At 36.8% G+C, this 27,988-nt stretch overlaps 1 protein-coding gene across 3 annotated transcripts; it reads left to right on the top strand.

Moving 5' to 3' along the window:
- The first annotated feature begins 155 nt into the window (after positions 1 to 155).
- Positions 156 to 27,218, top strand: LOC129263324 (tRNA (cytosine(38)-C(5))-methyltransferase-like). Of its 3 annotated transcripts, none has more exons than XR_010293890.1 (11): positions 156 to 272; positions 7,052 to 7,161; positions 9,385 to 9,461; positions 14,187 to 14,258; positions 15,700 to 15,765; positions 16,961 to 17,006; positions 18,296 to 18,882; positions 19,144 to 19,201; positions 20,227 to 20,284; positions 21,783 to 21,909; positions 24,175 to 27,218. XR_010293890.1 is itself a non-coding variant. In XM_064100955.1 (10 exons), exons 1-10 carry the CDS (start codon positions 170 to 172, stop codon positions 24,276 to 24,278), a joined length of 1,350 nt encoding a protein of 449 aa, XP_063957025.1. In that variant the 5' UTR covers positions 156 to 169; the 3' UTR covers positions 24,279 to 27,218. The 3 variants fall into 3 exon arrangements, 1 of the variants encoding a protein (XP_063957025.1); XR_010293889.1 differs by lacking the exon at positions 19,144 to 19,201 and having other exon boundaries at positions 24,175 to 24,657; positions 25,083 to 26,125; XM_064100955.1 differs by lacking the exon at positions 19,144 to 19,201.
- Positions 27,219 to 27,988: the final 770 nt, after the last annotated feature.

Consider the following 27,988-nt stretch of genomic DNA (forward strand, 5'->3'; position numbering starts at 1 on the left):
TATTCATCCTTTCAAAGGAAAAAAAAAAGCTCCAAAAAGCAGTGGCAAAAATATTGCTAACCAAACCAAAAAAATGCAGGAAAAAGAAAAATATGAGCTGAGCTAGCTAGCGGCCGGGGAGGAGCTAGCTAGCTGAAGCTCGCGCTCGCGCTCAAAGACTATTTCCAAGATGGCAGCCTCCAGTGAACAATATTGTCGTGAGAAAGAAACAAAGAATCTCCGTGTCGTAGAATTTTTCAGCGGCGTCGGCGGTTTACATTGTGCTGTCAAAGGTATTTGGTCGATTCAGATATATTTTCTTGTATTTTTCTAACAATCTGTCGGTGAAAATCAGACTTAAAAAAAAAAGTCGGAGCGTATTACCGTAGTTTAATACTAATCACGTGCCCATATACTGAAATTTGTGGGGTTGCTCAGCTATCTTCGCCCCAGACGGCCGACGGCGAGCCATCTCGCGCGCAGCTCAGTTTACCTCGGGCGATGGTTCGTGCATGGAGGCGCTATAGATCTGGGGCCTGTTTCATGACAAGATGAGAGATACTTAGGAATGTCTTAGGTTAAGGACCATTCTACCGAGATAAGAAGATTGGCGACAAATCAATGCTTTCCGTTTCACGAAGGCAATTTTGTCTTCCAATCCAAGTCCGACGTCCGCGACATCGTTTGATATACCTAACCTTGTTTAAATACCGCATCTACTGGAAAAATACAGTTGATTCTGCAGTCAAGTTTAATATCGATACGGAAGTAACGGAAAAATATTTAGATCTAACTCACTTTTAGTCTTCATCGTCACATGAACCTTTTATTTCGGAATGACGACTTTTCATAAAATCATTTATTTTATAATAAATTGAGATGTAGGATAATATGATGATGTATGTTGCTTACTTTATTTATGAGGTAAGAAGAACTAATAAGAGAAAAAACAATTTAAGATTCACAAAGAAATATGTTTCTTTGTGAATCTTAATAATTTCGACTTGATCCAGATGTCATTGACATAACTGGATCAAATCGAAATTTTCAATATTTATATCTAGAACGCGGTGCCCTTTAGTCTTTAGACTTAGAGACACCTTTCATTGATATTTCAATGAAACTGAAAGAGACCCTTGTCCGACATAAAAATTGGAGTAATTAGGGTAGACTCTAGTTAAGTAATTTCAACATTTTATCAGTTCAATATTCTGAATTTTTATAGAATACTTATATTTAGAGTCTGCAGTGCAGTGATAATTTTTTGAAAATTATGCTTTAAATGTTATTTGTTGAGGTAACTTAGGGTTTGAATGAAGTAAACAAAATCAACATGTCTGATTGTATGAGACTAAAAAGGAAAATATGAGAGGCTGCGTGTGAAAAATCAAATTTATTTATTATATTTGTCAGATATAACGCAAGAAATACAAATGTAATTATTTAGAGTATAAACCAGGGCGCGACAAACCCGCTTGCCCGGGGCAAGTGAAATTGACGGGCGGGCAAGCATTTTTCAAAGTCAATTGCCCAATCGGGCAAGTGCTTGTTTTTTTAAATGAAAAAGATAAATTGACGGTAAAGTTTAATAATTTTTTGATAAATTGCAATTATCGGCCAATTATCTCTCATACAATGTCATAACAGTAAAAAAACAGTGGAAACATGTCAAATCAGCGCCAATTTACCGACATTTTATCACCAGCGGTCCTGTTCGATGGGGGCTGCCATCTTACTTTCTAAACTACACTGTGCGCATGCGCTACTAATCGACGAAGGAGCTAGCTGGGGAAATCCCTCTCTCGCCCTCTGAGCGCATGCTCTAATACATCGGCGCTACAGTACATGTCACGAGCCAGTCGACTCTCGAGCTCGATCGCACTGAATGCATGCAAGCTTCAGACTGACTCGGCCAGGACCAGGGTGACCAGACGTCCCGTATTTTATTCATTTCTAAAACATTTTAGTTTTTTTTTATTTTAAAAATGTATTTAAAAAAAACACCAAATATCATTAGGACTTTTTTTATATGATTGGATTGTTTTATTTGCTTGAAGTTTGAACTTTTTCCTCTTTCTTTCTTTTCTATCCTTCTATCCTTCTTGCCCTTCTTTGTTACATATATATTTGTATTTCCTGATCCTTTCTCTCTCTCTCTGTTCATTTTTGTCTCACCTGCATAGCAGAGTGAGACTATAGGCGCCGCTTTTCCGACGGCGGCGGCGGCGGCGGCGTCAACACCAAATCTTAACCTGAGGTTAAGTTTTTGAAATGACAGCATAACTTAGAAAGTATATGGACCTAGTTCATGAAACTTGGCCATAAGGTTAATCAAGTATTACTGAACATCCTGCCTGAGTTTCATGTCACATGACCAAGGTCAAAGGTCATTTAGGGTCAATGAACTTAGACCATGTTGGGGGAATCAACATCAAAATCTTAACCTAAGGTTAAGTTTTTGAAATGTCATCATAACTTAGAAAATATATGGACCTAGTTCATGAAACTTATACATAAGGTTAATCAAGTATCACTGAACATCTTGCATGAGTTTCACATCACATGACCAAGGTCAAAGGTCATTTAGGGTCAATGAACTTTGGCCGAATTGGGGGTATCTGTTGAATTACCATCATAACTTTGAAAGTTTATGGATCTGATTCATGAAACTTGGACATAATAGTAATCAAGTATTACTGAACATCCTGTGCAAGTTTCAGGTCACATGATCAAGGTCAAAGGTCATTTAGGGTCAATGAACTTTGGCCAAATTGGGGTATTTGTTGAATTACAGCCATAAATTTGAAAGTGTGTTGGTCTAGTTCATAAAACTTGGACATAATAGTAATCAAGTATCACTGAACATCCTGTGCGAGTTTCAGGTCACATGATCAAGGTCAAAGGTCATGTAAGGTCAAAGAACTTTGGCCACGTTGGGGGTATTTGTTGAATTGCCATCATATCTCTATAAGTGTATTGGTCTAGTTCATAAAACGTGGAAATAAGAGTAACCAAGTATCACTGAACATCTTGTGCGAGTTATAGTAGTTTTCAAAATCAGCACTGCTGCTATATTGAATCGCGTGATGCAGGTGAGACGGCCAGAGGCATTCCACTTGTCTTTCTTTACTTCTTTCTCTTACTTGCCTTCTTTATTACATTTCCTTTTTTATTTCCTTCATTCCTTCTCCCTTCCACTCATTTTTATTTTCATTCTTTCTCTCCTTCCATTATTTTCTTCTTTTTTTTTCATTCTGGCCTCCCTTCATTCTTTCCTCCCTCTCTTTCCTCCTTTCATTATTTATTTCATTTTGTCCTTATTCTTTTCCCTTATACTTTCTTTCCCTTTCTTCCTTCATTCCTTCCCTCCTTCCTTCCTGTTTTCTTTCTTTGTTTCTTTCTTCCAAGAATGAAGGAAACATTTTATTCCTTCATTCTGTCTTTCCTCCTTTTTTCTTACTTTCTGTTTGTCTTTCTCTTCTTTATTATGACTTTCACACATTTATTCATCTTCCCTTCTTTTCTTTTTTCTTTCTTTCTATATTCAATTCAAAGAATGACGGAAACATTTTTATTCTCTCTCTCATCCTTCTTTTATTAGAATTTTCTTATTTATTATTTCCTTCATTTTCCCCTTCATTTTTTCTTTCTTTCTTCTCAATTCATCTCTTTTCTTTCTCTCCTTCATTCTTTCGTTCACCCTCCCTTCCAATTCTGTATATTTTTTTCACAAGTCTAACACTGTGTAGCCTTCTTTCTTGATCTTTTTTTTTTTGTCGATTGTCCTGTATTTCATTTTGTCACCCTGGCCAGGACTCGGCTTCAACTTCAAAACCAAATAAACAATGAGCCGTCAGACTAAAATAGGCGACTTTTGTCGTCGTGATCGGCAACCAGAACAACTTGAACAAAAGTCAAGAAAAAGAAATGCCAAGCCAAGGGCAGCGCCAGTAAATCAAGTTCAGCCAGGACGGAAAAGAACAATTAAGAGCAAAAGAATTTTTGAAAAAAATCGGGCAAGCAGTTGTTTCTATCGAGCAAGCAAATTTTTTTAAACATACCTTTGCATGAAAAGTAACCAAAGACAAGCAAATATATGTAAATTGCTGCAAACATGTCAAGCGGGTAAAGTAGCGCTTTGCAATAATAAAACCAAAAGATGTGTGAAATCAATCCGCAATGGAAAAAACAAAATACTATTTACAGAAACAATGCTAAAAATGACAATGATCATAAACGGTGATATTTAATGTTGATAACTTTATGGAGGTTTATATAAGAACGTAAGTTTCAAAAATATAAAAAAATTAAAAAGATTTTAAAAAATCAAATTTAAGTAGGAGTCGAGACGTAGGCCTGCAGTATTGCTTTAACATAGGGCCTACCCTAGGATTTTCGTATGGACTTTTCCATAACTTTTTCTTTTATAGGTACAATGAATGAACTTATCTTCATTTGTAATGATTGTGATGGATTCTTAAGGTTTTAAAGTTACCGCATATATATTTCTTTTTTGTTTCATTCATCATCTCAAGTAAGCACAAATCTAATAATTTTCATTGATTAAAATTAATCTCAGCAAAAAAATAATAATGATAATGAATTAAAAATAAATAAATGATTTAGCATGTTTAGTACTGTAACATCTTAGTTTTGTATCGTGGTGGTTTTTTTTTTTTTTTTTTTGCTGAAGGTCGTAAACATGTTTTCTTCACCATACATCATTTTTTTTAGTTTGTTTTCATGTATTGTTTATCTATTGATAAAGCATGAGGGGTCACATATAACCACCTCCCACACCTCGCGCAAATCGGACTCTAAACACGTAGGGGTGGGGGGAAAAGTACATCCTTTATCAAACATTTTAGTCTTTTTTGTACCCTCTCAAATTCGACCGTGAACATGTAGCTTTCCTAGCGAAATATATACCCTTTTTGGCTTTTTCAGTATTTTAGTGTTTTGGACACCCTTATTACTTTACGTACGTAACGTGCCCAATCTTTAAAATGAGGTCCTTTTTACGCTTTTCTTTGGTCGCGAATGGTATCCACTCTTCAATGGAAGTGGTCCCCCTGGGACCGTGGTCGTAAGTTAAACCTGACTTCAGAATACGGCCCATAAAGTTTAGGCGATTGATCATAGGGCTAGTACTTTCTATGATTGATTGCATTGAATGTTGTGACGAGTACGCGTATCACGTGACCTGAAAATCAGCTATGTATCGCTAATAATAATACATGAGATTTGTATAGCGCACTTTCCATCTTGATTAGATGCTCAAGGCACTTCAGAGCAGAACAACAAAAACTATTTACACATGTACATGTCTGAACAATATGTTGTGGCAGTAATTGCCTAATTATATACAAATCACCTGTGAGGGAAAAAGGGTGGGAAGTGGGGTTAGCAGAAGGAAATTCTAGAGATACTCACCAGACAAAAGTTGGTGTAAGGCAGCGGTGAAATGAATGTCGAACTAAAAGCAGGCCCAAAGTAACTTGTAAGATATTACTGGTGTGATGTATTCTTGCTGTAGATGGTTCAAACTCGAAGGGCGAAGCAAAGGTTGGTTTGTGTAGATGTACTCTAAGCACAGACGTCTTAATCTCGCACCGGTCGACTCTCAAGTAATGAAGATGGCTTCCACGCAGGCATGGCCCCTTGCGAACGCACGGCCGTCCGTTCGCGATCTCCCCATTTTAGGATGCGTGCGTGCAAGCTACCCATACCCTGTGGTCTTAGGCACTCACGACCACAATGTCTTTCAAAAAGCACTCTTAAACAGGTATGTTTTCGGGTTGCCCTTGAAGGTGGTCACTGAAGTCTGGGTTTTCAAACTCTGTGGAAGAGAACTCCACAGGTTAGGCCCTGCATGAACAAAGGCCCGTTCCCCGCATGATTTCTTAGTAACTGGAATTTGTAAGAGATTAGATGATGAGGATCGTAAATTTCTTGAGGGTTGGTAATTATGCATCAAAGACTTATTGTAACTGGGGTAAGTTCCATTGACTAATGAAAAATCAAAAGAAGGATTTTAAAGACTATGCCTTCCTTCAGGGGCAACCAGTGAAGAGTTTTCAATATAGGGGTGATGTGGCTGCGCTTGCTAGATAGAATACAATACGCGCAGCTGCATTTTGCAACCTTTGCAATTTCCCAAGTTGAGAATCTGGTAAGTTGTGAAGGAGGCTATTACCAAAATCAAATCGTGAAGAAATGAGTGAATGTACCAGTTTCTCTGTTGCTGAGCGAGTGAGATATTTTCTTATGAAGCCAATATTGCGCAGTTGATAACGAACTGATCTGCAAATGCTTGTAATCTGGTTGGACATGGACATGTAAAAATAAAAAATAACTCCAAGATTGCGACATGACTTTGACAAGGGGATATCATTGCCTGAGATAGAAATGGAATCAATGTTGAATTTGTTAAGTTGAAACTTTGAGCCAAAAACTAAAAACTCACATTTACTATGGTTCAAAAGTAACGAGTTTGACTTCAACCGAGTGTCAATGTCCATTATGCATCTTTCAAGGTTACACAGGGCTTGTGTGGCACTAGTTTGATTGGGTGAAAACGATACAAAAATCTGAATATCATCTGCATATAAATGATAGTGAACAGAGTGACGTTTAAAAATATCTTGAAGCCCTCTGAAATAAATGGAAAACAAAGTGGGCCCTCCAACAGAGCCCTGGGGGATGCCACTGACCAATGGCCTAGATGAAGAGGTAACACCATTTGTGAGGACTGACTGTGAATGGAATGAGAGATAAGATTTCAGCCATTGTATGGCCTTGCCCTGAACACCTAAACTAGTCAGAGTGTTAATAAGTAAGGTGTGGTCTACGGTGTCAAATGCGGCCGACAGATCTAGGAGTATGATTGCTGTGACAGATCCACTGTCCATTTTCTGTAAGGTTAAGCTAGAAACAAAAACTAGAAATACTTGTTTAGGGTGCTTTTCGAAACCCCATGGTCACGCATGGTATCCACTCGTCTATGGAAGTGCCCCCCCCCCCCCCCCCGGACCCGGATATGAACTTACATCCATTCCTCTTTGTATTTCAGATTGTGGAGTTCCATGTTCTGTGGTAGCTGCGGTGGAAATAAACACGGTTGCAAATGCAGTCTATCAACACAATTTTCCCGAAGTTAACTTGATGCAGAGGAATTTGGAGGTTGGTTAACCTAGTGATATTCAAACCAGTGGGTGTTGCATAAAGCTGTTCGTAAGTCAGGGGTGGATCCAGGATTTTCCAGGGGGGGGGGGCACATTTTATTTTCCCAAGGAAAATTTGACAAGCAAAAAAAAAAGGTCCTCACTTGTGTATGAACTGCATATTCCCATCAAAAATACATGCTGTGACTTTCAAAATGGGATGGGCAAACTTGTGTTAGAACGGCATATTTACATTAAAAATCTTGATTATGGCTTTCAAAATGGGGGGGGGGGCATGGGCGGGATGTGCTCCCCCCCTGGATCCGCCACTATATAAGTTCGAGTGACTTTACAAACGACTGGTGTAACCTTCATATGTGCTAAACTCTGTTTCTCATTCATTTCATACACGTAGCACAAGAAGGTATCACCAGTCGTGCCTGAAGTCAGTCATAACTTTCGAACATCTCTATGAAACACCCACCAGGGCCCCGTCTTACAAAGAGTTGCGATTGATCTGATCAACCTCTACTTTGGAAGGCCAGCAATGTTGTTTTTCATACAAAAAATTTGCACAATGTCCGTTCGTAAACAACAAGGAGCACACTAGATTGACAAGACAATGATGCATGCATGAATCATTTTTAGAAAACAAAACGGACATGCATTTTAGGTGTTGTGTTGCCGGCCTTCCATAGTTGTGGTTGATTGGATCAGTTGTAAATCTTTGCAAGAGAGGGCCCTGCTGGATTTTTTTTTTCATGAATAAATTGAAAAAGTTGTATGCAATGAGTGAGTGGATGATGTCTGCCTTCCATTTCTTTAAAAAAAATTATTTTCATGGTATGTCTATGAAAGGAGATGTCAATCCTACTTTACAAGAAAATAAGTTTAATACAGCAATAAAGATCTTACGCAATATAATAAGGAATGACATTCTGGTTTTGTGTAGATGGAGTAGAAAATGTCAATTCTATGATATTTCTCAAATGAAACGTAAAGAAATGACATCATCAACTCGTGAATATGGATTTGTTGCACAAAAAATGTTAAACTTATATTTTTCATTATCTGATGATACATGTATTTTCATTCTTTACTTCAAGTTTTACTTTATTTATTTTTATTTCGATTTCAAATTGGAGTTTTCTTTTAAAGGTCAATTTCTCTTTAACATTGGGTTGTTGTGAATAGAGACCATTGAAATGTAACAATGTGAATTCAAGCAAAATCAAATATGCAAAGTTAGACATTTTCTCAATACATTAAATATTATGAGGATTCATTAAGGAAATTAGTGAACCAATGATACCATCCCTTATATGTTTCTCAGGTTTTTGAAGTGTCTACCTTTTGAAAAACGAAAAATATGCATTTAGCAAAATATTCATTAGTAATAGGGATTCTAAGATATGCATAAAAAGTAGTATGCTTTTTATAAGGTTGCATTTTTTAACTAGAAAGCAGAAAAGATAGCTGTACCACTACCAGAGATCTTGCTTGAAACTACTGTAAAATTTAAAACATTGCAGGACAGGTGTATTCTTAATATTGACTGATCGTTTTTATTCATCTTTTATGATGGTGAGCATCTATGGAAAGATAAGACAAACACATTGTATTTATTATACCAATTTTATACAGTGCGTCCCACAAAAAAGTAATCCCATTTTCAGAGATATTTCACAATTTTTTAATATGTTTTACTATAAATCTGACACTTATAATAATAGTGGAATCTTGTCTTCACTTTGAGACCAAATCGTTCACGCATGGTTGAATGCAAACAATAAATATTGAGGCATATCAGAAATTATGTGTGCAGAGCCTCACTTGTGAAACTGAATCTACTCTCATTTCAAAGATCAGTGAGAGAAACTTCACAAAGAATACAAAAGGAATGCTAATGCGCCAATTGTTAAATCGGAACGGTCGCCATATCTTGAACCATGCTTGTCCAATTATTCTGCGCAACCTGATTTTGAAATTAACATTTCAAACTCGTCTTGCTCATTAATGCATGAATTGTAAGTTTCATATTAGGTACCAAAATACAGTACCGTATATAGAGGAATGATTGAATGTTATGATGATATACATGTACTTGCAAAATAAAATATCATAATTCATTTGCCTTTGAAGAAGAAATGCTTGGTAATCCCAGTTTCCTTTTTCTGGAATGGACTATAGAGGGGGTATTCTCCTTTATGCTATTTAATTTTTCTGTCTCATTGAAACACAGGGATTCAGTGCAGATGACTTCTCTTCTTTTGATGCAGATATGTTTGTGATGAGCCCTCCGTGTCAACCATTCACTAGGTATTTGACGTTTACCCTTATATTAAGTTTGTTTTAATTAACCCCTAACTACATGTTAGCCTGGGGAAGGGGGGGGGGGCAGTATTTTCAAAATGTGAAAAAGTCCTGCCGTGATGTGCTCATGAAAGTTGGCACCAACACTGGTCTTCAGGTAAAAACATGCAATCCCCTTTTCCACATTTGTTTGAAATTGTGTTGCCTTGGTAACAGCAAGTTCTTGCCAAAACCCCAGGAAGAAAACTAAAATATCCCTTTTTGTCTCACCTGCATAGCAGAGTGAGACTATAGGCGCCGCTTTTCCGACGGCGACGGCGGCGTCAACACCAAATCTTAACCTGAGGTTAAGTTTTTGAAATGACAGCATAACTTAGAAAGTATATGGACCTAGTTCATGAAACTTGGCCATAAGGTTAATCAAGTATTACTGAACATCCTGCCTGAGTTTCATGTCACATGACCAAGGTCAAAGGTCATTTAGGGTCAATGAACTTAGACCATGTTGGGGGAATCAACATCAAAATCTTAACCTAAGGTTAAGTTTTTGTCTCACCTGCATAGCAGAGTGAGACTATAGGCGCCGCTTTTCCGGCGGCGGCGGCGGCGGCGGCGGCGTCAACACCAAATCTTAACCTGAGGTTAAGTTTTTGAAATGACAGCATAACTTAGAAAGTATATGGACCTAGTTCATGAAACTTGGCCATAAGGTTAATCAAGTATTACTGAACATCCTGCCTGAGTTTCATGTCACATGACCAAGGTCAAAGGTCATTTAGGGTCAATGAACTTAGACCATGTTGGGGGAATCAACATCAAAATCTTAACCTAAGGTTAAGTTTTTGAAATGTCATCATAACTTAGAAAATATATGGACCTAGTTCATGAAACTTATACATAAGGTTAATCAAGTATCACTGAACATCCTGCATGAGTTTCACATCACATGACCAAGGTCAAAGGTCATTTAGGGTCAATGAACTTTGGCCGAATTGGGGGTATCTGTTGAATTACCATCATAACTTTGAAAGTTTATGGATCTGATTCATGAAACTTGGACATAATAGTAATCAAGTATTACTGAACATCCTGTGCAAGTTTCAGGTCACATGATCAAGGTCAAAGGTCATTTAGGGTCAATGAACTTTGGCCAAATTGGGGTATTTGTTGAATTACAGCCATAAATTTGAAAGTGTGTTAGTCTAGTTCATAAAACTTGGACATAATAGTAATCAAGTATCACTGAACATCCTGTGCGAGTTTCAGGTCACATGATCAAGGTCAAAGGTCATGTAAGGTCAAAGAACTTTGGCCACGTTGGGGGTATTTGTTGAATTGCCATCATATCTCTATAAGTGTATTGGTCTAGTTCATAAAACGTGGAAATAAGAGTAACCAAGTATCACTGAACATCTTGTGCGAGTTATAGTAGTTTTCAAAATCAGCACTGCTGCTATATTGAATCGTGTGATGCAGGTGAGACGGCCAGAGGCATTCCACTTGTTGAAATGTCATCATAACTTAGAAAATATATGGACCTAGTTCATGAAACTTATACATAAGGGCATTTTCACCACAGATGGACACAGAGGCAATAAAATCAAGTTGATATTCATGTCAAATGCTTTATGTTTTTTAATAAAACAAGACCTGAAGTTTCTGAGACAAAAATTTTTGCCGACTCTGGCAGCCATTTTTTATTTCAAAATGGCTGCCAAAGTATGGATACAAATTAGTGTTGAAAATAGTATATTGATACATATTTTGTTTTGACAGATTTTTAAAGAACAGGTTTGATCATGATGTTTTCGCCTGTGATTTAGCTTGCTATTATAACACTTTTTAAAATCCCACAGAAAGAAACACCAGTAATTCATTCATCTGATAAAAAAACATTGATGAAGTATGTGATATGGTATGTAATGTCAGTTACCAAAAACATGAACTTTTTTTTCTCATTTCCTGGAAAAGAGGATCTATTATATGAAACTTGGTAGATTTCCTCTCTAGGTAACACCCCTCCCTTCTACACCAAAATTAAAGATTACCAATTAACAAAGAAGCCATAGGGTACCATTAAATATATGTAATGTCAGTTACCAAGTGGAAAATGTAATGTCAGTTACCGAAATGTAATGTCAGTTACCATGATAAAACGTTGGTTACCAATATTGAAATGCAAATATGTGGTCAATTTTATGGTGAAGAAATATTGTATACTTGTTATTTATGTCTTTCACTTTAAAAGTCACACCAGAAGGAGCTTGCTATTGACTTTTAAAAGGTATAGTTCACAAGGTATACTATATGAAATTATGAAGGAAGTTGCATTCCCATCGTGCAAAAAAAATTACAATGAAATTGTTTTGTACTTGCACTTGCCAAGTACCTAATTGTTTGTATCAGACAATTTTTTGTTTGGTTTTCGGGGGGGGGGGGGGGTGTAGGGGGTACTTTTCCCAACCTATTGCCTAAATCTGCAACATTTTTAAGCTTAACATTGTGATGAAGGGGATTTCCAGGGTCCCTTTTTTAGTTTCTAGGATTCTTTTGAGCATTGCCACGCTAAAAGTAAATTCCTGGTTTTTATCCCTGTTAGTAGTGTGGATGTGTGATACAATTCTGTTTTGGGTTTACAAGTATAGATGAAAAGTGAAATTTGACAGTTCTGATCAATGTTGCATGGATCTACTAAAACTGTGGGTTTTTTTCTTCTAATTTACAAATAGTTCAGTTTCAGTTTAGAAGCTGGAGTTTATTTTTTGTTGACAGCTTAAAAAAGAAATTAGCAAAGAAAATGATTAAACAAATTATGAAGAGAATTGAAATCCGACAGATATGAACAAGCATTGCTTGCACTGACCAGAATAGAAATCAATAAAACTACATGGCTGCATGAGATTCGGGGGAGGGGTACGTGTAGCCTAGGGGAGGAGACCCTTATTCATTTTGCCTTTTTTGAGGGGAGGGGGAGGTTGGAGAAGGAAAAGGTTTAAAAAGTCAATATAAAACTGATGAATATATCATGGGTGTATAGTCAGAAAAATCCATGTGTACAGTCAATGCAATATTAAATTACTATAGGAAAACATGTACCTGCTATGACCCCACCCCCCCCCCCCCCCCCCCCCGAGTAAGTAAAACATACATTTCTTATCTTTTGATAATTAAAAATGTGAAGTATTATGAAACTTTTATGATTTTAAAAAGCCTTACATATAAGTACCAAGAAAATTATGCCTTTGAAAATCATATAGCACAATTGGTAAATGTTAATGTGTATTGTCAGTTACCGACAAGTAATGATAAAAATGTTCAAATCAAAGAAAGGAATTAAGAAAAAGAAAAAAAATTTTCATTAAAATGTTCCTAGAAACTCAGGTATACTTCCACATCAAGCTCACTTTCATGTGAAGCCCTGCACAAAAGATACAATGCAATGATTCCACACATTTGACTTCCATGTGTTATCTCTATGGCAAATTAAGTGTAATGTCAGTTACCGTAATGTCAGTTACCAGCATGGTTGTGGAAAAATTATCATAGCCCCCAAAAGACAAAAACGAATTGTTAAATATTTTGACACATCTTAACCTAGTAACGGAGGTATATTTACATATTCAAATTATTACTCTATCTACTCAGGGACATGAGATATTTCAATTTTAATGAACACCCTGGAATTGCATGTCCTTTTGCGTAATGTCAGTTACCGACACATTTTTGCTTGCTGATGCGTAAAAAAATGTGGTTACATAGGAAAACTTAGTATCAGAGTATACAGCAAGGTTCACTTTATTAACTCTATCAAAAGCAAACTCCCATCATTTGTTGTTTTAGAGATACACACAATGAAAGGTGTGAAAACATTGTGCCGTGTAATGTCAGTTACCGTGAAAATGCCCATAAGGTTAATCAAGTATCACTGAACATCCTGCATGAGTTTCACATCACATGACCAAGGTCAAAGGTCATTTAGGGTCAATGAACTTTGGCCGAATTGGGGGTATCTGTTGAATTACCATCATAACTTTGAAAGTTTATGGATCTGATTCATGAAACTTGGACATAATAGTAATCAAGTATTACTGAACATCCTGTGCAAGTTTCAGGTCACATGATCAAGGTCAAAGGTCATTTAGGGTCAATGAACTTTGGCCAAATTGGGGTATTTGTTGAATTACAGCCATAAATTTGAAAGTGTGTTGGTCTAGTTCATAAAACTTGGACATAATAGTAATCAAGTATCACTGAACATCCTGTGCGAGTTTCAGGTCACATGATCAAGGTCAAAGGTCATGTAAGGTCAAAGAACTTTGGCCACGTTGGGGGTATTTGTTGAATTGCCATCATATCTCTATAAGTGTATTGGTCTAGTTCATAAAACGTGGAAATAAGAGTAACCAAGTATCACTGAACATCTTGTGCGAGTTATAGTAGTTTTCAAAATCAGCACTGCTGCTATATTGAATCGCGTGATGCAGGTGAGACGGCCAGAGGCATTCCACTTGTTTATCATTGCTCTTGAAGGTTGGCACAAAAATTTATCTTGAGTAAAGACATGCAAGATTCATTTTCAAAATGTGTTGGAAACTGTGTTGTCATGGTAATGGTGTAGCCCGGGGTTTCAAGATCTCAAGTAGGGGGCTCACTTTGTGAGCTTGTAACTTGTTTTGCCCCCTCAGAATACAACGCAATGACAACAATATTTAATTGTTTTTCTGATATCAGGGTTGGCTTGAAAGGAGATAAAAATGATGCAAGGACAAATGCCTTTTTCAATATCATGAGGAATCTACCACAGTAAGTTGATTTCATTTTCATTTTTTTTTTTTTTTTTGGTTTTGTAATTCTTTATAACTTTTATTCAATTCTGTGAACAGTTTAATTTATGTTGTTACCTGTACCAGAATTCATCTTCAACAAAGAAATTTACAATAAACAGACATACCAGAGTATGTAACAAAAATTTTTAGAAAAGAGATATTTTGAAAAAAAGGCATCTCTATTGATTACATGCAAAACGATGAACAAAGTTGTATTTTCTATGACATACCTGTATCAATAAGAAAGTTTGCAGGGGTTGCTGCCATAAGCTTAGAACGACTGTCTGTAGTCTGCAGGCACAGACCCTGATTGAAACTTTCATCAACAAGTGTGTCTCGACGCAAAGACTAGCACATACGAAACCTGCTGTTTCAATCCTGAGCGAGAGGGCCGTCAGTACACAAGGCATGGGTAGGCTGCACATTCAGACCCGTAACTTGAGTGAAGGGTTTGCCCAGTAGACTACACTATCTGCTTGACAACCATTTTATTTGAGCCCCAACGTTGTATGTCAACTCTGAATGTCGAATCATTTGAGCGTTGGTGAAAATACATTATAAGGGTGGTGGGCAATTTCGCCCTCATGACAGCCAAACTTACCCCTAACATATGAAAAATGGAATGATTTGGGGCGAGCAACTTTTCTTAAGTTGCCCCAATATCTGCCACAAACGATAATAAAAACATTTAGAAGTCAATATTCTGCATACAGCAGAAGAAATTTGAAAAATATTTATTTTTGTTGTAGTGTAACTGTAATATTGGAGAGCAATTTGTACAAAGCGCATAGAGCAATTTCAATTGATTATGCGCTATATAAGTACCAATTTATTATTATTATTATTAATATGCTTTTGAAGCATAATTGCTAATTCAGAAAAAAAAAGATAATTTCAATTCAGACATTGCCTTTCTTTAAACAGTTAATCTCATTTATCTATATTTTTTCTAAGTATTTTTTTTTTTTTAATTCTTATGTATTTCTATGTTTTTTTAACCTTTGTTTTCTATTGTTTTTTTCAATAAACTATGTCGGGGACCCAGACGATCATAAATAGCAGAAAATCAGTCCATTTAAACTAACAAAAGTAAAAATAATTATATGTTTATGATTTTTTGGTTAAAAACACAATTTGACTTTGTGCATGGAATCATGTTTTTTTGAGCAATTTTGTGTCTGACATGCACTTAGGGTTAATTTGCATAATTTTGGAAAGACTCTCCCAGCGGTGCGGTTAGAAAATTTTGCACGGCGGCAAAGTGACAAAATTTTTTGAGGGGGTTAAATTGACCCCCCTCCCACCCCAGTCAAGTAAGGGTTAAAGTTGATCACTTTCATGAGCATACAATTAAGAGAGGAATAAGTTCCAACTTTTTCAGTTAATTTTCTTTTTAACGTTGTGTTATCTTTTCACAGAATAGCCAAGAGACCGACTTACTTGCTGGTTGAAAATGTGAAAGGATTTGAGACCTCAGAAACAAGGTATATTTTAACCTTATCCAATTAGTCAACGTTTTCTGGAGTACCGTAGACTGAAGGGACGCTGTCACAAAAAAGCTATTTGCATTTTTTATATCACATCTCTGCAATATTTTTCACCCTATTTTTTTAATGCTTCTATTATAGTCATTTTATCATCAGGGTGAACTTCCCCTTTAAAGCAGCTTTATAATAATAATAATAGGCATTTATATAGCGCCATCTATCTAGAAATACTATCTTCCGAGGCGCAGTGTTTATTATTATTATTACCCCGGCTTTAGCTCGAGCTGCCTTTCAGCGCTCAGTGCATTCAAGGAATTAATCCTGCCGGGTACCCATTTACCTCACCTGGGTTGAGTGCAGCACAGTGTGGATAAATTTCTTGCTGAAGAAAATTACGCCATGGCTGGGATTCGAACCCACGACCCTCTGTTTCAAAGTCAGAAGACTAATCCATGGGCCACAAGGCTCCACGCTTTATGAAATACCACTTGGGAGTTTCACCAAAATGTTCGTTTAGAGTTATGGAACGACTATGGATGTGCCAATTTGAGATAAATCTCTTACAACAGAGGTTCAATTCTTAGAAGAATGATGAAAAAAAAAGAGTTTTCTCTCTCAACATCATAAAAGCATTTAAGGAAAGGACAATGTAGGAAATGTACATTGTAAACACATTTTTTGAGCTTCCCGTAACTGTAGCTCAGACATACATATATACTCGACTATATAAAAGTTAAAGGTAAAAGACAGGAGTTGCAGCAAACAATTCTTTCAGGAGAAAGTCTTTAAAATCAAGATTAAATGCCACCATATTATAATAGATCTAGTTCTGGTTCATTAAAATAAATTGATCTTTGTGAATTCATGAAATCTGAAAACTGGTAATTCTGATAATCACTAACGCAAAATGCCATATGTGGGACAGTGTATTAATGATTGGAAAAATACCCGACATTCTATGGAATTCTGTGCTTTTTTTGCTAATTTCTCCACATTTGGCACATATATTTCAATTATACATACAAACACTTTGGTGGTCATTTCATTGGATTCTGTTCAAACTCATTTTGAGATCGTTACCACAACTGGTATTTATCTTTAAACCGGACTTTCGAATATGGGCCAGTGGTATCAGAATAAACTGTATTTTTAACCAGTTTTGAATGTTTTTTCTGTATTATTGTTTTTGCAGAAATTTCCTTGTGGATACTCTGCAGAGGTGCAATTACAACTTTCAGGTAATAATGTGCTTGGTTAAATGAATAAATTCATGGGTGGTGTTGCACATTAAAGGTGCATAATCTCTGGATTCAGAGGGCACTGTCGGACAGGTAAACTGCCAATTCGTCTACTGCCAACTCGTCCCCTGACCACATGGTCTACTTTCATTTAGTCTAATGCCATGCCGTCCATCAACATTTTGTCTAATAACCATTAGGTCCAATAACCATTTGGTCTAATTATCACTTCGTCTAATCACCATTTCGTCTATGACCATTTCGTCACAAAACCAGTTGGTCTAATATCCATTTCATTTTCATTCATTTTGCACAATTTAACTCTTAGTCCAATTAGACCAAATGGTATATGGACTAAATGGCTTTTGGACCAACTGGTTATTAGACAGAATGTCATGAGACTAAATGAAAGTAGACAATGTGGTGAGTGGACGAACTGATAGTAGACCAAATGATATTAGACGAGTTGGCAATTGGACAAATTGGCATTAGACGAATCGGAAATAAACCCTGCGTGACTGGCTGATGCAAATTACGTTGATCTTCGTAACAAAGATGGCGGTGCTTACAAAACCATCCAACAGTGCCGAGGATCGTGCACCTTTAAAGTCATGCATTATTTATTGCCTGAAATAAGGTACTAAATATAGATCTTTAAAATATAATTTTTCTGATTCTGTTTATTGTAACTCCCGTTGGAACTCAGCAGGACAGCGTTTTGCTGGTAAACGCCAAGTTGGAATATAACCAATTACCTACATAAACATTTTACGTCTACGTTAATCAGCCATAGTGGCTGACCTTATTGACGACAGATATTACTCGCTGGCCTTTTTATCAAAGTGGAGACAATGGCAGAGTGGGGATTCGAACTCACAACCTTGAGATTATGAGTCCCATGCTCTAACCACAGGACCACACGACCCGTGATCTCAATAATGATTATGCCGCAGCACTTTAAGGGTCAATAATGGCTTGGTATCAAAAGACGAGACTTGGAAATATATAACTGCATACAACATACAGAGCAGTTGCATAAAAGTAAAAAATTGAATTGTTCTTAGGTTGGGGTTCAAAATTCGATTGCCTCCACCCCCCCCCCTTCATTTCTCCTCATTGGTTTTGGGCTAAGTGACATTTTGACTCCAAATTTGTTATGAAATATGTACAGAATTTTCATAGATGACTTTGAAAGTGATGAATTCAAAGTCTGCTATTTTTCCTCTGGTAAAGGGCTGGAATTTGCCCCTTCTTTTCATATATCAAAATTGTCTTTGCTTTAATTCTAGGAATTCCTGCTCTCCCCAATGGACATCGGCATACCCAATCAGCGTGTACGATACTTCATGCTTGCCAAACAGCGCCCTCTAAAGTTTGACGAGAAATATGGCTCAGATCTTGTGAAGCACAGAGTAAACATGCCTTTGATTACAAATGAAGGAAATGAACCTAGCAGACTGGTTTGTGACAACTCTATGGTGTCCCCACTGGGGCAGGCAAATGTGGACATAGCTTCATGTGAAATGCAGGATGGATCATTCATGGTATCTTCGAATGAGCAAGTTGTTGGAACAAAATCAGAAGAGGAGCTTAGAAATCTCCTCCATTCGACTGAGGAATCAACTTTAAATGAAAAGGAAAAGACACTTGGTAAAGAGGTGACTTATTGTGGTGATATGGTGTCTTCAAGTGAACAAAGCGAACAGGAAAATTGTCAGGATGATGGGGGCCGTAAAATAGGCGGCTACCTTCAAACTGATTTGGACGAAGAATCAATGGAGGAATATCTGATACCGGACAAGATTTTACTGAAGTATGCACACATGATGGACATTGTTACAGCCGATGAGACAAAGACTCGATGCTTCACCAAAGCGTAAGGAATTTCATACTATTGGCCTGTTTCATAAAGACCTATAATGGGGGACCTAAATCTCCCCAACTTTGTTTACGAACAATCAAAGTTATGACAATTTAAATATTTCATAGAGCAACTAACTTTATTTTATGATGAATAAAGATCATAACTGATGAAGATCAAACTGACTAAAACATAAAATGATGATTAAAGACCCCAAATTGTGAAATTTCCTAAGAAATTGGTCTTTTTCTGTCCTAACTCTTTTTATACACACAGTTGTTTGAGAGATGTATGTATGTGACCTACCACCCCGAAACCACCAATAAGTCACCAGGTGAGGTTCTCTGTAAATAGCTTAAATAATAATTTAATCTCTAAAATCCAGACATGAACAAAAATTGCTTGCCTGAAAGAGCAATTCTTCTTCTTCAAACTGAAAATTTGAAGTCGTGAAGTTGAATAAAAGAAAAGATACAAGAGTTTCTTTGACACTACTTTTTCGGACTGCTTGGAAGTTTCACTGAGATTACACAGTATGTATTCTCATGCTTGAGTGAACCCCAACTTCAAACCTTTTTTTCTCCTTATTTTTTAAGCTCTTGCTGAATTTCCTCTGCATTCAATCAAGTACTTGTAATGCTTATTGTCGGTCAATTTTAACATATTATATATCATTTTAAAGCTTAGGAAATGAATTTTCAAGCTCAGTTTTTAAATGACCATTCTATTCAAGGGGAATCCAGCCTTGGCCATAAATGTTGTGTTGGGAAGGAGAAAAATAAATTAAACAGAATGGTGAAAGTTTGAAAGAAATCGGACAAGCAATAAGAAAGTTATAGCTGCTTTAAAATTTAGATCACTTATACTATGTAGATTTCAAATTGGCAACTGGGTAAGTAAATTATGACAAGGGGCAAGGACAACTTTCCCATAGGCCATGTACTTTATTATCAGGGATTTGTGGTTTTCTCCTAAGTACCCATTCCCCTGGGGCAGTAATCTAAATATAACCCAGGTAGTATATTGTTTTATGTCCTCATGAAAGAAAAATATAATTTGAAATAAAACTTTTGGGAAAAATGAAATTTTAGCCAAAATATGTATTGGAGTACATGGAAGAGTAGTCCTTGCCTTACATCACTGTGACATCCCATATGCGGCCAATTTGAAGTCTCAATGGGTATAGTGATTACCAATATTTACAACTGTTAAAATTTCATAACTTTCTTGTTGTTTGTCCAATATTGTTCAAACTTTGACCTATCAACTTGTCTGATTTTGCTTTTCCTTATTAAAACAAGTTTTTATTTGGGTTGGATTCCCCTTTAATACAGTATACACTGATTTGTGTTTTAATAGGTATGCGTATTATGTGGAGGGTACAGGATCCACACTCAGAACTGATCTTTCAACTGATGTAAGTTTATTTCATTCAATCTGGGCCCCATCGTACAAAGAGTTACGATTGATCCAATCAATCCTAACTCTATGGAAATCCATCAGTGTCATAATTTTTTTCTGCAGGTAATTTGCAAAATGTCCTTTGTTAAGCAAAGGAGAACACACCAAACTGTTCAAGAAATCAATGAATTTATTTATGCAAAAGAGAAAGTTGCCTGACTTGGGGGTCTGCATGTCTGAATGTTGTGATTTCTATCTTAGAATACATGCAAAACCCTCCCCCAAAAAATATTAAATTTCATGTCAGCTTCTTTGTTGCATGTTGCAGAAATATCGCACTATTAAACCGTAGATGGGGACATGGATCCTTTGAAATAATAATAATTGAATGAAGGAAGCCAATCTGCACAGGTTGCCTGTTGGGTGTATCCTGCTAACGTTTGGCAAGCTTCAAGTTGTAAAGAAACAGTCAAACAGTCTCACATTGTTCCATGCAAGCTTTATGGGTGGCTTTTTTTTGCTACCCGCAGCTCGGTCGCCCACATTGACAGTATCTCGCACGTATCTCACACGCAGTTGCCCTCAGAAGCACACACAAGTCTGATTTGCACGCAGAAAACTCTTGAGCACACTCAAAACTTTGTTGCTGGTGAGTTGGGAGTGATCACCCACAAGGCTCGCACTGAACGGTGTGACAGGGCTTTTTTTAAAAGAAGGCATGAATATATTTACTAAACAGAGTCATCCAAAGTGGTCCTTTATTGTCAGTTGATAGCAAAAACAAGCCTAGGTTGAAGCCCGGGGGGAGGCCACTTACATTGACGAGTGGATACCATGCGCGACCAAAAGAACATGTAAAAAGGATGTCTTTTTCAAGATAGGACACGTTACGTACGTAACGTAATAAGGGTGTCAAAAACACTAAAATAATGAAAAAAGGGTATCTATTTTTGATAGGAAAACTACGTGTTTAGGGTCAAATTTGCGAGGGTATAAAAAATCAAGACTAAAGTGTAAAGGATGTACTTTTTGCCCCAAGAGTCAATTAACACTACGTGTTTAGAGTACGATTTGCGCCGCGAGTGGAACTGTACTAAACCCAATGATGTAGGTAAAGGTAAAACCGACGGCCGACGTCCGTGACAAAACAATTGAAATGTCGCTGTACTTGCTTAGGGGTTCAATTCAGGGAACACTTGTCATATAGTATCGTTTTGTTTCCAATACTTGTTAAGGGTAGGGTTTCACACGCCAATACTTTTCAGAGTATGGAAAATACATGTTTAGGGTGCTTTTTTAGACCTCATGGTCGCGCATGGTATCCACTCGTCAATGGAAGTGGCCCCCCGGGGGGGGGGGGGTGAAGTGGCTTTGTAAATGCCCAAGTCAATGTATAGGTACTTGCATTATAATATTATTGAAACATGACATTAATTCTTTCATCAGTCCCACACTCTTGTGTGATATTAATCTTATATTCTTTTTAATCCTAATCTTTGTTAATCCTGTCACAGATGTCTGCAGCTTTCTCTCCGGGATCATGTAGTGAGGAGGAGCGATTAGTGAGGTTGAGGGCGCTTCATCTCCGTTACTTCACTCCACGAGAGGTCGCCAACTTACATCACTTCCCGCAAGATTTTGGTGAGCAAAATATTTTTTTTTTTTTGTCGAAGGGCACTTCCCCCCGGGGGGCCACTTCAATTGACGAGTGGATGCCATGCGCGGTCATGGGTTTTGAAAAGCACCATAAATAAGTATTTTCCATGTTCTGAAAATGCACCCCTTAACAAGTATTAGCATGTGAAACCTTACCCTTAACCCTAAAAGAGGCAGGTTATTTTCCCCCATCTCACAGCCGGGGGGGATACCGATGCCCCCCCCCCCCCCCCTCCCGAGATCTCGGCCTTCGATCACGCAAGCACCGCAAAGATTTGCACGGTGGTAGTGTGCGATGAAATCTACAAGGTTTTTTTATTATTTTTTTTGAAATAATGTGATTTTTTATTTAATTAATTAATTATGCTAATTTATACATGAAATAAAACATTTGCCCTGATCAACGATCATACTCCCCAAAACTGCTAATTTTTTTATTCACAGACTCTTTGTATGATCCTGATCAAATTTACTTCACAGAAAATTTGGTATTGCAATTTTTTTTTCTTTTGTATTTTATTGTTTTTTTATTTCTTATGTATTTCCTTGTTTTTCAAATTTTTGTTTTTTATTGTTTTTTCGATGGAAATTGAAGTCAAACACTTGTCAATGGAACATTGATAATTTGTAACTTGGGAAGTATGAAGGAGTTGTCACACACTCTCCCTTTCATTTTCAATTTATTCAATCATATCAAATATAAATACAAACATCATAGTGTTGTATACATGTATTCAGAACACACAGAGTACAGCTTGGCCCATACAAAGCAAATTGCTTGAGGAATGGCCTAGAGGACCATTTTTCTTGTGCTTTGTTTAAAAAGAATTTTCAGACATTTCAATAATTCATTCGTGCTCACTTTATAATTAATTACAAGTAGGCTTCAGCAGCGCGCGACACTAGCACTGGTTCGACGGTCCCAGACAGGTAAAAATTGCTATTGGGCCAGTAACTTTTCAGAAAAAGCCAGATTTACTGGTCCGACATGACCAGTAAGATTTATATCTCACTGATACAAAATATATTTTCTTCTCTTTTGTAAATTATAAAAATGGCTCTGGCCACAGCGCCTGGCGTCTCAAGAAATTACTCTCATGAATTATGCTGTGTGTGTACTGTTTTTTTTTTTTTTTTTTTTTGGGGGGGTAACAATTAGCAATAAAAGACAGCAAAATAAACTCTAAGTCTTTACAATTTTCTTTATTTTTGGGGACCAGTAAATTTTAGGTTCGGTCCAGTAAAAAATTGAAAAACTGGGTATGTACTGGTCCGACATGATCAGGTCGGACCAGTAGAGAAAAGGGTTAGTGTGGGGCCTACCTTCAGTGATATATGTTAGTTACATGGGGAGTCAAACCAACTACATTTCATTGGAAAAAAGCTGAAAAATCTTGAATTTCCTACATGCCTATAATACAGAATAGTGAGTTCACCAGTGCATGGTATCATCAACTCATTGCATGCAATCCCTGTTGTGCACATCACTGTTTTTTTTAAATGAGACAAATTTATTTTGGTAATATCAATATCCAATTTTTATGAAGTTCTTTCCGTTTGATATTTCTGAATTAATAAGGAGAATGAAGTCTTGATGATGGTAGTGTGAAAATTTGTGATCCTGTATTTAAAACATTAGTTTGTATTTATTTGTAGCAATTAGCTAGTTTATTGTTAAACTGATGATTTTATTTACTTGATGTTTACCATTCCCCAAATGTGACGTGGAGAGTTAAATCGGGTTAGATTGGATATATATATTTTTTTATTCTTTTATTGTTTTAGTGAGGTGTCATGAATCATATATCATCAACATGTTTGCTATAATATTCCTTTGTATTGTTATATTAATTTCATTAAGGGGCCCCTTTCACCAGCTCTGCTTCTATGGGGTCCAAAACCGTACATGTTATATTCTTTTTGCCAACCTTTGTACTAAATATTTGTCTTATATATATATATATAACCTGATTGGTTTGAATAAACTTATATCACTTATAATATCACTTATCACTTACATATCATGATTTTATATATCAGTATTTCATTATTATAATTATAATAATAATAATAACGGTATACCTGCAGGGTAGCCACTTCAGTTCCAAAAACTTTTCTCCCGGCGGGCCCTGCTATTAGTATTATTTTTTAATATTATTTTTATGGTTTAATATCTCTCTCTCCTTTACTCTCTTTCTACATGTATATCCCCCCACACCTCTCATCCTTTCACATTCATCTGATATGCAGGTTTCCCAGAGTGTGCTACCAAAAAGCAGAGATACCGTTTGCTAGGCAACAGTCTGAATGTGACACTTGTGGCAAGGCTAATAAATTACATGGTTTCATCATGATGACAATTTTTCTTTGGTGGCTCAGCCGAAGTTGAATAGTAATAATGATAATTGTAATAATAATTATGTAAGATATTTGTATAGTGCACATATCCACCTTAACTGTTGGGTGCTGCTATGTTACCCCTGCTTAGCTTCTGGTGCTCGCAGCTTTTTTTGAGGAATAACTTCCTGCGGGTACCCATTTACCTCACCTAGGTTGAGTGCAGGATATTTTGGATCATTTTCTTGAGCACTAAAGGAAATAATGCCATGGCTGGGATTCGAACCCAGGACCCTCTGTTTTAAAGCCTGGAGACTTGTCCACTGGACCACAACGCTCCACAGTCTCTTCGGACTACAGAAGTCTATCGTAATATGTCCATTATATATAGCACAGGTAAGGCCACCGCACACCTTACAACTGTTTGCGATCCGATTTTGGAACAAATCGCATTTTGCTCATTTTCTGAAAATGTGAATGGAACATATCATTTTATTTGAGGTTAAAATTAATTGAAAGAATACTTAATATAACCATTTTGAAAGATTGCAAGCCTTTATTTTGGAGTAAAGGCCAAATTAGTTTCAAATCGTAGCCAATTGTACGACTGCTATGACGTCATTGCGACTAGATATTAAATTTGATTTTATTCTAAGAAGGATGATAGCATAGTCACAGATTTGAACATAGGTATTCGTGCGATGATTTAGAACATTACATAGTAAGATATTCCAAGTCTAAATATTAGCATCAAATTCTACTACATTTTATTCTGAAATCGGGTCGCAGACCAATCGTAAGGTGTGCGATCGCCTTTACAGCATGCATATTATCCTAACTGCCTGTTACTTGGTATCATACTGTTACCCCGGCTTTCACTGAGCCACCATGTAGGTGGTAAAGCATTTCAAGGAATAAATCCTACTGTGTGCCCTTTCACCTCACCTGGGTCAAGTGCAGCACAATGTGGATCAATTTCTTGCTGAAGGGAAATATGCCATGGCTGTGATTAAAATCAATTTGATGAAGTAAAGACCCATCTTTTCAAGCAACTTTATGATAAATGTATGACATATTGTGGGAGCCGGCGCCGTTGGATATTTCTTAGGGGTAAATGGCACGTTACAAAAGTTGTTCATGTTCATCAGTAGGAAAGAAGAGGTTCACCCAGGGTTCACCATTAAAAATGTAGAATTTCCATGAAACTATAGCAAGAGTGAAAAGTTGTGCTTGTCAATAATTAGATTAAAAAATCAGGACCTTTAAAATTTGAGATGCTTTTTATCTTAGCTGAAAGTGATTGATGAGCACTGTCAGATTAGTTTTGAAGAGAACATGCTATGCAGGGTTGATTTTCATTTGGTCCAATGCCAGTTTGTCCAATTACCCACTCGTCCACTATCATTTGGTCTACCATCAGTTCATCCAATATCCATATGGTCTAATTGCCATTTAGTGCACTCGCCATTTTGTCTAATAACCAGTTGGTTCATTAGCCATTTAGCCCACATTTGGTCTAATTAGACTTAGTGTTAATTGGGCAAAACGAATGAAAAGAAAACAAATATTAGACCAACTGGTTATGAGACAAATGGTCATAGACGAACTGGTGATACGACGAAGTGATAATTGGAGCAAATGGTTATTGGACCAAAACGGTTGTTAGACGAAATGTTGATGGATGGAATGGCATTAAAGACTAAATGAAGCTAGATCATGTGGTGAGTGGACGAGTTGGCAATTTACCCTCTGCAGAGTATTTCATCAGCATATATCATTGGATAAATGCCAGATCTGACAACTTACCCTTGATGTTGATTGGCTGAGAAGCACAGGAGTTTGACAGGGGCAAAACCAGGGGAGCGTTTCATCAACATTTATGTCCGACAAGTTGTCAGATCTGACAACTTTCCTTGATTCTGATTGGCTGGAAAGCACAGTTACTATGGTAACTGTCGGATAAAACAAAACTTGTCATATAAAACGTCCGACAAGTCCTTTCATGAAACGCTCCCCAGGAACCCCCTTTTTTGTACAAAAAAAAAGTCTTCATTCCCAATCAATAGTGATTTATGTCACCAAAAAAAATGTGTGTATGCGCAGCGTTTTCCACTACCTGCATGGGTCCACCACTGGTCGGGTAAAAAATTCTTGATAAGATAAAAGCCTTCATTAAAGGACAAGTCCACCTCAACAAAAAGTTGATTCGAATAAAAAAGAGCAAAATCCAACAAGAATAACACTGAAAATTTCATCAAAATTGGATGTAAAATAAGAAAGTTATGATGTTTTGAAATTTCGCTTAATTTCACAGAAGCTGACAGAACAGTTATTATATGCACATCCTGTTTGGTGTGCAAATGAGGCGACTGATGACATCCTCCACTCACTATTTCTTTTGTAATTTATTATATGAAATGTGAAATATTCTTATTTTCTCCTCTCTTTCATGTGAAGGGAGTTTTATTCCTCCCTGAATATGTGGAATTACCATAATTTTAACATTTTGTGGTTCAGTCAAGTTGGTCCTTATTGTCAAAGTTTTAAAAATTGAAATATTGTATAATTCTAACAATAAAAAACAAAAGAAATAGTGAGTGAGGGACATCAACTATCTCATTTGTTGTCACTGGCTGGTACATATAACTATTTTGTGAAAAATAAGTGAAAATTTGAAATGTCATAACTTATTTTACATCCGATTTGGATGAAATTTTCAGTGTTAGGTTTGTTGGATTTTACTCTTCTAGGGTGTTCTTGACCTTTAACCATTCCCATGATATCTGACAATGTTACTGACATATTAGTTTTATTTCTGAAATATTAATTTGTAAGTATCCTGCCCAGTATCGTGTTTTGACAATACAGTAAGTGTGTCTTGGAACAAGGAAAAAATATGGCATTATTATAATGTTAAATTGTAATAAGGTATTTTGCAAATAAACGGATGAAAAGAATTGTTTTGCTTCGTGCTTTCGTTCATTGCCTCAGTTTATGTAGGTTCAGCATGCAAATATTTGCATGCTGAACCTTTTGTGAGGGTATTTGTGATGTTGCACTACCAACAGAATCCATAGTAGTTTAACTGTGTAAAAGGTGTTCACTTGGTATGCACAAATCTGTGGGCTTTGGTGTGGTATTGTAATGAACAGGTTGTGGTTTTCGGTGAGTTTTGATGATGGACACTGAGCAGCCAGGAATAACGGACATATTTACTGGCATGAATATACCAGACACTGTATATCAATAGAACCTCTTCTGGGTGAGATCCTGGTGGATCACTTAATGACAGCTGTGACGGTAAATTGCCAATTTGTCTACTGCCAAAGCACCCACTCACCACATGGTCTACTTTCATTTAGTCTTATGTCGATCAACAATTTGTCTTACAAAAATTTGTCTACTATCATTTGGTCTACCATCAGTTTGTCCAATTTCCACATGGGCTAATTGCCACTTCATCCACTCACCATTTCTTCTACTAACCAGTTGGTCCAATAGCCATTTAGTCCATATAACATTTGGTCTTGTTAGCTGTTAATTGGGCAAAATGAAATGGATGTTAGACCAACTGGTTATGAGATGAAATGGTCATAGACGACCTGGTGATTAGACAAAGTGATGATTGGACCAAATGGTTATTGGACCAAATGGTTGTTAGACGAAATGTTGATGAACAGAACGGCATTAGACTTAATGAAGGTAGACCATGTGGTGAGTGGACGAG

Source organism: Lytechinus pictus, chromosome 6 (assembly GCF_037042905.1).
Source record: "Lytechinus pictus isolate F3 Inbred chromosome 6, Lp3.0, whole genome shotgun sequence".
In the NCBI taxonomy this organism is placed as follows: domain Eukaryota; kingdom Metazoa; phylum Echinodermata; class Echinoidea; order Temnopleuroida; family Toxopneustidae; genus Lytechinus; species Lytechinus pictus.

Coding starts and splice junctions, on each gene's coding strand:
- LOC129263324 (XM_064100955.1), top strand. CDS start 170: ATGGCAGCCTCCAGTGAACAATATTGTCGTGAGAAAGAAACAAAGAAT. Junction 9,462..14,186: donor CCGTGTCAACCATTCACTAG/GTATTTGACGTT, acceptor TTCTGATATCAG/GGTTGGCTTGAAAGGAGATA. Junction 15,766..16,960: donor TTTGAGACCTCAGAAACAAG/GTATATTTTAAC, acceptor TTGTTTTTGCAG/AAATTTCCTTGTGGATACTC.